Below are 11,833 nucleotides of genomic sequence, written 5' to 3'. Positions count from 1 at the left end.
TGGGCACTAAATCCTTACTGTAAGAATGTCCCTATTGCACACATCGAGATCAGTAGTGCCCCAGAGCCCAGTCACTACAGGGAATGCAAGAGCGTGCTCCAGAAAGAGCAGGAAGGGGTAAGGATGGAGGGACCTTCCCTCTGCTTTACCCTCTTGGCATTCAGCATGAGTCCCTCAGGGAGAATTTGATTTCTAACTATGTCACTGATGAATCAGGTGTTAGCTCAGCACATACCCATGTTTTGTACAATTAAAAAGGGCATTATGTTGATAGTCATGATTACGATCTGTTAAAATAGTAATTAATGCATTGTTATATATTGTCCCTTCTCTTTCTGGCCCTTACGCTTAACTACTCCCTATCCCTTCAGTGAATTGAAACACTGGAAAGCCCTAATCCCATAAAGCTGTGTTACAAATCCATTCAGAGCAAATTCTGCAGGTCAAACCTGTCAGCAGAAACATTTCTCAGAAGGGGAGCTAGGACCCGGCAAAGTCAGAAGTACCCACCAGCACCAGGATCTTTCATGACAGATCTGAAAGTACTTTAAAAAAAGGTCACTGCCATCTCCCCATTTCACGTGTGGTGCAGGCGGAGCCATGGCTCGTCGGGTATCACCCAGCTGCAACAGCGGAGCTGGGGACAGCTGAGGTGTCTGTGCAGCAGCATTTCACGTCTGCAGTTCACCCTCCTGCATTCACCAACCAGCCACAGAGAGCTGGCTCGGGCAAGGTGAATCTATTTGGATCAAGCTGATCCTGAACAGGTCGGTTGCACCAGCAGTCAGTCTGGAGTTGTGTATCCAGAAGGTACTTGTGCAGGCTTACACAGGCCTGGTCTGGAGCCTGGAGGTATTTAAAAGACATGTAGATGTGGTGCTTAGGGACATGGTTTAGTGGTGGCAGTGTTAGGTTAATGGTTGCACTTAAAGGTGATCTTAAAGGTGTCTTCAAACCAAAATGATTCTATGATTCTAAATTTGAAAGCTCCCCATTGACCTGACCTGGCTTTGGCCAAGCTCTGCACAATGGGAGAGGGATTAAACACCAATGTTCTTTGTCTAAGCCGATGCCCTAATGATGAGCCATGGCTGCAGCTCTGGTTTAGTTGGTCAATAATTCTATGACAGACCAGATACCAGCCCAAATTCCATGTCCTACATAATAATTTAAAAGATATGTATATATAATAATACCCAAGATCCATTAGAAGTCCTAAGCCAGTTTCTTATGAAAACCTGTGACCTTTAACCATTACTTGGATGCACGCTGTGTTGAATGCTGCGTTGTTCACAGCAGGATGGCTGACACTGGCTTTTAAGCAGCAGATCTTGTGTCACGGTGGCAGATAAATGCAAGCATTTATTCAAGGTAATAGCCAGAAAGTCACTTAGAATTTTATGTATTAAAAAACCCCAGAGTTTTCTGAGAAAGAGGAAATTCAGTGGTTGCTTCTGTGTTACCAGAGATTTGGCACATAAGACACATAAATCTCCGCCCAGTGGATTCTACATAATTAATTCATCTACCAAGTTGAGAAGCATCAGTCTTGGGTCTCTCCCCTTGTGCCCTGGGGCTGGCTGTGCGCCTTTGGCCACCGTGGCCCTGCCTGTGGCTAGTGAACACACTCAACCACCTCTGTGGCAGTTGGCGTTTGCAAGGGATCTTGATTTTCAAAGCAAATCCTGCTCTTTTGAAAATCTCACCTTTTTTGTGGTACCTGAACAGCGATGGAGCCCTTAGGGAAGGCAGCCCAGGAGGCGGGGGATACACCCGGGTCTCGGCACGAGAGACCGGGTCAGCTCAGTCCTCCGAGGCACAGCCGGGAGCTGTTGGGGCACCCACAGGAGCCGGCGCTCACCGGAGGTTTCTTGGAAACTGCCGACGCGGGCAGGCGAGCACCTCACGCCGTGCGGAGGCATCGGTCGTCGTTTCCTTCCTCTTTTCCAGAGAGAGAAACAACCACCCGCCATAAGCGGGGCCTGTGCCCTTCTACTCCGCCCCTGCATGAATCATACCCGCAGCTGCCCAAGGTGAGAGGAGTCATGACAGAAATTCCCCCCCCGGCCAGCCCTGCGCAGGGCGGTTGTGAAAGACCTGAGACGGGCATGTCGCTCCTTCACATCTTCTTCATAACCAGAAGGGCAGCCATAGCTATTATTTTGGTTGCTAATGACTAATTCATGGCTGGTGCAAGGCCGGAGGCTGGCTCCCTGCGCTCAGGAGGGGATGTGCCGTGGGGTTTTGGCTTGGTGCTTTGAGAGCAACCCCCACCTCGCCACCCCCCCCCAAAATGTCAGCACCCGGCAAGGCTGAGACAAGCCCTCTGGCCCGCGCTGCCAGCACAGCAGCGCCTGCAGAAACCAGGCCTGGGTAACGACTGAGAGAGACACTGATTTTAAAATAAATCAGTTACTGCAAGGGCACCTGCAAGTGAAAGAAGTCTGATGGAGGCAGGGCCAGCCCTCTGTGCAGAGTAGGGCAGTTGGCTGTGATGCCTGGTGAGGCGAGCCCTGAGGAGTATCTCTTCTGTCCTGCTAAAAACCCATCTCCCCTGAGGCTGCGTGGGCCAGGCTGCCCGGTGGCCATGCTCTCCTCCTGCCTCCCCAGCAACACGGGCCATGCTGGCACACACAGCGGCTGTGTGGTCCCGTCGCGATGGAGCGAGAGGTGCGGGGCAGGGGAAGGGCCACCATAGCTACAGTTAAGCAGTTGCACCAATATAAACACCTAGATATGTACAAAGTTTATTTTCTCCCTGAATTTTCTTTTCAACAGCTGGTGGCTCAGCGCACGACGTAAAGAGCACGCAGGTCAGCTAGGACAGGTACCCGTTGATAAATGGTCAGGATATTTTACACTTACAGCCGTGAAGGAAATCTCTGAGACATAAAATCTGCTTCCTCACATCCAGAGACAGACATTCATTACTGTCGTTTCAGAGCGCTTTCTAACAAGGGAGTTTGGCTAACCCGATTGTGCTCAGATCTGGCTTTGTTCAGAGGCTGAACTGACTTTTAATTAAGTCAAGGTAGTTAACTTGCTCACAAAGGCAAGAGCAGACAAGCCATTCTGATGTTCTGAAATGAAGCTTTTTATTCTTTGTATATTAACCTGAGCCCTGTGTAGCAGAGACATTAGGAAAAAGTGCTACGAGACATGAATTGCCCCATTTATTTGAAATTATTTTAATGGCTGTATTCACTCGAATGCAATAGTAATACAGGAAAGGCTGAGATGTCAGAGTGCCGACATTTCTTTTTTGTTCATGTCTGATCCCTGTGGTGATTTATTTCGTAGCAGTGCCATGTATAAAAAAAAAAAAGACTGCTTTAAATGCATTTTCTTTATCAATGCAAGCATCAGATAGTATGTGTTCACATGCCTTGGCAATTGCAGGGTACCCACAAAAATTGCACAAGTATTTGCAAACCGTTAATTGCAAATAACAGGCAAAACAGTATCAATTATATCTCACAAGCTTGAATATGAAGAATCGGGGGGTGGGGGATAAGATCTGAGACATATTTTTATTATTTATTCTCAGAAAATATTTATATTGTATGCTGCAGATCAAGAAAGTATAAAAAGGCTGGGAAATCTGTATTTAAAATAATGTAACGTGTACTCATCACATTTTGCAAATTACTAAGGAAAACTTGTTTTTTCTGCTAAAAGAATAGTTTCCAATTTTAATCACAATTGCATATCTATTCAACTTTTTATCCAACTTGCAGAACTCAGTAAAAAAATTAGTGACCCAAAATGACATTTTCTGTAAAAATGAGAAGTCAGATGCTGACAAAAATAACAGTGCTATTGCTGTTCTCGTTTTAAGTTCCAAGTATTTTCTCTTTTTTTAAAAAAAAAAACAAACAAAAAACCAAAAACCCAAAACACTTTTAACCTATTTTAATAGCAAGTGAAAGTAAAATTAGCAATGGAGTAACAAACTGAAAGGGATCAGTTTGAGAAGATAGAAAGGCAACATTTGGGCACGGTGTCTTCCCTTAGGCTGAACAGCTCGACCCCACTGAGGCGAGGTGGCAAATTTTTTCAGTCTCCCCTGACCTGCTGTTTTTCAGAGCAAAAGAAGTTGAAACTTAATGTGTGTGCCTAGCTGTCGTTTGAATATATTTTGAATATTAGAGCCAGATTTTTACCACCGACCTGTACCCAGCGACCCTGTTGCCCAAGTAATGCTAGCAAAACCACCCTGGTATGGCTTCACGGGAGAGCTCAGCAGTCCCTCGCTGTTCACGCCGTGAGCAGCACGGCTGCAGTTGTGTAAGCCCCACCACAATAAGCTATTTGGACAAATCTTTGGCTGAATTCTGTTATGTCCAGGTTTCACTGCATTTGAGTTGCTACACTTTTCGAGCACATCAGTTTTATAACTCAGGGAAAGCTGCAAAATTACAGACACTAAAATAATGTGCTTCACAGTTTGTTCCCAGTGAAAAGTGCCTTTTAGCTTTGAGAGTCTGAAAATAACCAGGCTGTGAAAATTGGAACTGTGTTTTTTTCACATAGCACCAAACCAAAATCCTTTATACTCTCTCCAATTTGATTTTAAAAATCAGCCAGCTTTCGGTGGCCTCACACCTTGCACTGGCACTAGGGTGCACAATCAGGAGTATATCAAGCCACCCCTAAATTACCTGTGCCTCCTGGATCATCAGCTCAGGCGTCCCAGGGAAATCTATCCACTTTGCTTCACTGAATTGCAAGCAAAACTTAAATTCTTCATTTTTTAACACACTGTAACAAGCCTTATGAATCAAATACAGATGAGATGGGATTTTCAGTTATGGTGTGATTCTGGAGTGCATCTTCATCTGGCTTTGTCTGATACTCTCTGGAGCTTTCTGGTCCCTGAATACTGGCATCCTGCGGCAGATACCACAACACAGCCTCCTGGCTTAGCAGTTACTGCTATTCAACACATAAAAACAGCAGTATGAAATGTTGTAAACAAAGCTTAACCCACAGAGAAAAAAGGCCATTTAATAGAACATGCTGGCAAAAATATGTCTCAAAAAAACTGACAGCAGGTATTAAATCCATTAGCAGAGTGGGCACCATAACAAAAATGTCCACAATTGTAACAGATTCGAAGATTCACAACGTGACATTTTGTATGTGATCTTTAATGTTCAAACAGTAACAATGGCTACTTTTAAATTAGGGTTACAAAAACCAAAACTTTCAGTGAAGAGGCATTGCAAGACTTGAGATGCAGAAACATATTTCTTCCAAAAGCCAAAAGTCTTTTAACTGAGGACTGCAAATACCTAGCCACTCGTGGAACTCTACCACGCTGTTCAGGTTCTTTTACAAATATGTCAGTTTTAGTGTTTCAGGGGGCAAAGGATTTGCAATGAACACCTGGAGAGAAAGAGAAGTAGGAAAGAGAAGAGTACCGAAAAGATGGGCGGTGATGGGAGCCCTCATCTTTTGTGCTTGGGTGCGGAAGCTTGTAAATATTTAAAGCTGATCAGAAAACCTCACATGAGACCAGTCTGTTTTTATGACCAGAAGCCTCTCTTACAGTCAAGTTGATGAGTGCTATGCACCAGCCTGGGAGCTGGTGGAACAATCACAATGTCAAGTGTCCTATGCACCACTGCTATTCAAGGTGCTCACAATGGAAATGCTTGCTCACCTACATCAGCAGTGAGATCAACTCTGGGATTCATGGGAGGGGAATGATTTAATTTGGAATGTCACTTTATAAAGATGGTCAGAGCTAGAACAGAGTACAGAGAAGAGCACCCAACCAGTTTTTCAGGGACAAAGATCTGAGCTATAGCTTACTTGCTTAGTATGGTAACTCTTGAAGTCCCACCTTGGATTTGAATCAGACAAGTGGCTGCACCCTGTCGAAACACAAGTTGGGGCTTAGCCGAACAGGCACAGGTCATTCTCTCAGGATCCATGCAGAGAGAGAATCATCCTACTGTGCTACATGCCGTCTTTTATGGCACCATGCTTTAAGCCCCTCAAAGGTCAGTTCTGAGCTAGCTGAAGGATAGGGAAAAGGAGAATAAAAATCTTGCTGCATGAAGAAATCCCCCAGGGGATTTCCTCTATGGGCAGCAGAAACCTTGGGATGAGACAGATCTGCAAGACGAGAGATGCTGCGGGGCAGAGAGGACAGATAACCTGAACAGGAGGGGAACACCACAACCCAGGAGGAACGTACAGCAGTGCGTGTTAACCCCACTACAACTTCCAGCAGAGTTCTCTTACACACCTGGAGTTTCAACCTCCTTAGCCTGGCTTTCTGTGCAGTAGGGTAACTTGGCCCAAGTAGGTAGGCCAGGATTTGACTCTTAGACTTGCTAGGCTCCCCAGGATGCAAAGCCTCTTTCAGTCTTATTTTGATACAACCCAGGCAGTTATACTTAGTATGCAAACTCAAAAAAAAAAAAAAGTTATTTAGCCATTCTAAATACACACATTCAACATTGCCATGTATTTATTTTTTTACTATAGTAGATGACTGGTTTCACTAGAACCACTGTTTTGAAAAGAAGTGTACTAAAAATATCTGAGAATTTTAGTGCTCATGAAAAGAATACTTTTCATCCCTGGAGAGTAAAATCTTTTGTCTCCAGAATTACAACAGACAACAGAGGTGATGATAGCACAGATTCATTTCTGCCACACTAACCATAAGTCTAAACCAGCCCTGACTGCAAGGCAGCCCTTCTGGGGTTGTAACCAGGTGAGGTCTAGGAAGAATCAGGATAGTTTCCTCCTGGTTTGTCCCATATTTGACCACATTGCTGAGGAACAAGACTAAGATAATAAATCTCACAAAGCCAGAGGACAGCTGTCAAATGTCACTAAGTTTTGATCACTCCTATCCTGGACGTACTGGATTTGATTACTGTTATGCAGTGACTCGGGCATGTCTAAGAAGTGCTAGGCTTGCCTGCAGGCCATTTATTATATGGATAGGACAATTTGCTTCTGTGGTTAGCTAAAGGAAGAACGTCCAAAATACGAAAACAAACTGTCAGGATTTTACAAAAACGTATACAAGAGTCTTTTAAATAGAATATACAGTGGTCAGATTTTATACACTAAGTTCTTAGAGTAAAAAAAACTCCACATGGACAGACTTGCCAAGAGCCAAGATCCAGGCAGAAGTTTGTCATTAAATAAGTGCAGACAAACTGAGGAACATGATCAAAAACAACAACAAAATCAGCACAGCTATTATCTGCAGATCTCCAGACTAGGCCTGCTCCAGTCCAGGCTAGCAAAGTCCAACCACAGGTTTGTGAATAAGGATATGTACCCGCACCTTTCGTTTTTAAAGATAGTGCCCATGTGTGTTGAGGGGAGCAGATAAAATAGAGTGCACATCTGTGTCACTAGGGGCACCTGCACTGTGGTCCTGCCAGGAGTCCTCCTTTGATTCGCCTCCCATCCTGTCAGCCACAGTATCTTTGTGCGAAGACAGAAAGAATGAACGCAGGCAAACCCACTGCTGATGGTCCTCAAAAGATGCTGCAGTCGTTAATGGAGAAGAGCTTCCGCCTGTTCTGCTTTTTGGCTTGATTGACTGCTGTCCGCACGGCGTTCTCAAACACCTGCTGCACCCCTCGGTTGCTGAGGGCAGAGCACTCCAAATAGCCTTTTGCTCGCACGTCCTGGGCAAGTCGCTTCCCGTCTATCGGGCTGATGCAGGAGGAACGGTAGGGCCCCGTGTCGCGCTGGTCAGTCTGAGTAGCCACTACCAAAACAGGGATGCGGGGCAAATGGCTGCGGATCTCACCGATCCATTTGTTCCTCAGGTTTAGAAAGGAATTGTGGTTTGCCACTGAGTAACACATTAGTACTACATCTGCCTGTTGGTATGAGAGGGGGCGAATACCTTTGAAGGCATCGCTGCCAGATGTGTCCCAAAGACCTAGGCTAATCTGTACACCATCCATGAAGACATCCACTCCAGTGTTTTCATATACCGTGGGTCTGTAGTCATCTGGAAAAGTCTCAGAGGTGAAACGTACCAAGAGAGATGTTTTCCCCACTGCAGAGTCTCCCACCAAGACACACTTGATTGAATCCAGCATTTTATTAACGTCCAGGGCCAAAATCACTATCTCGGCGCAGCAGGAGTAGGATGGAGAGATGCAGTGGTCTCAGAGGCTGTCTAGATAACTTCCATTTGGTAAGAAACCATCCAAATCTCTTTACTTCTCAAGACTTGATTGTGTCACTTGAGTCCAAAATCCCCTTTTCTCCCACACGGTTCTGTGGTGCCGTCGGTTTTAACTCTTCAGTGAGTCAAATGACGTTTCTGGAAGAGTAAAAATAAAATGTAACATTTATAACCCACAGAGAACAGAACATTATCGATCAAGATAAAGACACTTGGACATGTCTTTGGACAGCCATGGGGAATACACCACATCAAGGATGCTGAACCTTGCCGTTCACTCCCAGCTGGCTGTATGTGCAAGAGCCATTCACATAAATAACCTTCTTGCTGCTCCATGGAGGCAGTTCTATCACCTTTGCCATTCTCCACTGACACCAACTAATTTTTCCCTCCAATTGTCTAAAAAACTAATAAAATCAATTTAGCTTTGGTGTAACTGCTAGTAACCTGCTTTTAGTGAGACATTTCCTGCCTCCGACTTTCAAGACTGACAGAATTCAGATCCCTCTTAACCGACCGGTTCAGATTCCCTTGAAAATGTACCCATGCTCTCTAGAGGTGGTCAAGAGAAAAAAAGCCCTTCACTAACCAATTTGACTACTTAAGCAATCCTATAATGAACAGTAACACAGAATCACTTGTGACAATGAGGAAGAAAAGTCTTCAGGTGTGAATTTCAGGCGATGTGAACCTTAACAGTTTTCAAAAGCAATGAAGGATTCACTGCAAAAATACAAAAAAGTTCAAGATTTTTCTTACAGATCACTTTCAACAAGCAAGAAGCACAAGCCAAAGAAAGCCACACCACCAGTGCTTGTCCCAGTCAAACAATTTCATCTGAAAGGGATACAGCTGCCCTGACATTTACTCTGTTGTAAAACTGAACTGAGAGTACCTCTTCAGAGTATGTAATTGCTTTTGAGCTCCTGCCAGCATTCAGTCAAATTTTCCTATTTTGAAAGCGTTTGCCTCTTCCCCACTAGCTGTGCGCAAGATTCACTGTTCTCACAGGGCGACACACAAGATGCTACAAAAATCAGTAACTGCAAAACTGATGGCAAATTAGTTCTGCTCAACAGAAGTAATTAAAAAAAAGTATCACTGCATAATTTCAGAATGTCCTCTGTATGTTACAAAATAATACATTTCTGTCTCCTTCATATATGAAGAGAGAAGTCACAGCTTAAGGTTATTTACACAGAAATGAATTATGGCTACAAAAAGCATATACTCTACATTACTGTAATGCTCTCCAGTTTCAGTACCCTAACCCCCACCACCACCCCTCTTACCCACATTTCTCATTACACTCAAAGCTTTGGCTTATTCCACAAAGGGGAAAAACAAAGGAAAAGAAGAGAAAAGTGCTAGATGAGCTTAGAGAGAACATTTTACAGGCACTGACAACTGCTACTGGCAACTACCCTGCTTTCATTTTGTATTGAGGCAGTGTCCTACCTCCTCTCGTGCTGCTGGCACACCTGCATCTCTCACAGCTGATGCACTGGCCAAAAGAAGATGTGCCAGTGCTTGGCCGGAGCACGTTGTTTTATAGAGGTGGCACCAAGCCTGCGGGGCAGTCCTCGTGCGTACTTGAGTTACCGGTATCTAGAGGAGTCATTGCAACAGACAGGGCTTCCTGGTCTGCTAGCGCGACCGTGCTCTCACTATCTCGGCTCGCTTCTAGGAAGTGGGATGAAGGCCGAGGCCGCTTCGCGGCATTCCGGGCTGCCGGGAAATGAGCTGCTTTGTGAGTTTAAGTTTTAGTGGCAGCAGTTGGAAATTTGCTTTTAGAGAGTTGGCACCACTAACTCCACTGTTTCACCTTCTCCATTCCCCAAACAAGCTCTCAAGGGAATTAAACAAGACATTTACAAAATATATCTATGAAAAATTCAAAAAGTATATGCAGGCTACACAGTCCAATTACTTAAATGCATCATCATCTTTCCTTCAGGGTATTCTACTTCAAAATTGTGTCAGCAGTACAGTTTGAAAAGACTGCAATTCACCACAAGCAGTAGCGTATGATTCAGACAGAGCTGCATGCTCCCAGGAGAAAGTTAGAATGTACCAAGTCTCCTTTTCAGAACAAACATATCCCCCTGGTGCACGTAGTCCTTAATGCCTTCAGGCTCATTATTTTGTGTATATTTGAATGTGGGGAAAATAAGGATGTCTGAAGCAAGAGTTTTGCTATTTCACGAATGTTTCATGGTTGTTCTGGTACTCAGCTTGTTGATTACCAGGTCTGATTGTGTTGGCTATTTTGAAAGAAAGTGTATAAATTATTAAAGACTGAAAAAGATATCAAGGACTAGTGAATATGGCTAGTTGACACACACAACAGGAAAAGCTGAAATATTCCACCACAACAGTGCGGAATTGTTTTCAAAGCAAATGATATTGTTCTACAGTCTGCTAATGAATAAAAATGAACAGTACGTAACAAGCTCCATATTCTGGTTCTGTGGACAGATTGCCGTCAGTGGTCCTCACCTTGCTTTTGTTGACAGCCATTTGAAGTTCATGTGCTTCCATATATAGCTGGAACTACATATGAGCATATTGAAAATATATTTTTAATTATGCACATACCCTGTCCTTGACGCAGCTTCAGGGTAAGAGCAGTATTAGTGTATTAAAATAATTACACAAATTCACCTCAATTAATGGAAAACTCTTTAGATTAAATATCAACAGAAAATAATGTTCTGTAAAGGACAGGCCGGTACTGGGCACTTCTATACCTCAGTATACAACCAGTTGTGTAAATATTTGCAAAAGATTTGCTTCCTCTCTCTAATACTATATACTACGATCTTGGTCCAATAGTACAGCATGCTACACCGATTAAAAGACTACACAAAATCGTCTGATCACAGGTGGCTGAGTCTAAGCTGCTGATGGACTATTTTTTTTTCCCCAACAATTTGGTTTTCCAGATTTTACTAACTTTATCAAGTCCATTTTGGATCTGCAATTCCACATTATAAATCTGTATCTTCTTTTACACTGGTTTATGCTTTCATCACTCGTAACAATAGATTTTATTTGAGTAATAAGGTGAGAGCTTTTATAGTATTATTAAGTATAAGAATACATGTTTAATTCTGATGCAGTCATTCTGAATAGTGACTTTTAATAAACTTTGAGATTAACCTCAAAGAAAATACTTGCACAGTTTTAGACAGAGCACTGGGGGTTTTGACTGTATCATATTGTCTGTGTAACTAATGCAACATTTACTTTCTTTGCTTTCCTATTTTTGTTCCTTCTGTCTTTGGGATACAGAACCTTGGCATTGGTCTGTGGTAATGGAGCCCTCAGACTTCACTGACAAGAAGCCATACAACAGCCGCTCTCCAGGCACTGCCTCAAGCAATCTCATGCAAGTAAATGTCTCACACTTAATCACGGCTGAATATGATACAGACAAGGTGAGCAGTGTTACCAACCCGTAATGCGAGGGGATGGGAAGAGGAGCACAGCAGCACCAAGGTCTTCGCAGATGGAGGATTCACGTGAATATACATCCCACGGAAAACTAATCTAATATTTGTTGAAATAATTCTACCAACAAAGGAAAGCAGGACTGCTCGTATCAGAAGGGGTAAGTTTATCAACTGAACCAAATGTGATTTCCATTTATGCCAG

The 11,833-nt window shown here is 43.7% G+C and overlaps 1 protein-coding gene across 1 annotated transcript; it reads right to left on the bottom strand.

The window, feature by feature from the left end:
- Positions 1-7,343: 7,343 nt before the first annotated feature.
- Positions 7,344-8,114, bottom strand: RHOH (ras homolog family member H). The gene has a single exon (XM_009884949.1). It carries the CDS (start codon positions 8,085-8,087, stop codon positions 7,512-7,514), a length of 576 nt encoding a protein of 191 aa, XP_009883251.1. The 5' UTR covers positions 8,088-8,114; the 3' UTR covers positions 7,344-7,511.
- Between the last annotated feature and the right edge of the window lie 3,719 nt (positions 8,115-11,833).

Source organism: Charadrius vociferus, unplaced genomic scaffold (genome assembly GCF_000708025.1).
Source record: "Charadrius vociferus isolate BGI_N301 unplaced genomic scaffold, ASM70802v2 scaffold134, whole genome shotgun sequence".
Taxonomy (NCBI): domain Eukaryota; kingdom Metazoa; phylum Chordata; class Aves; order Charadriiformes; family Charadriidae; genus Charadrius; species Charadrius vociferus.
This window is presented reverse-complemented; position numbering and strand designations above follow the sequence as displayed.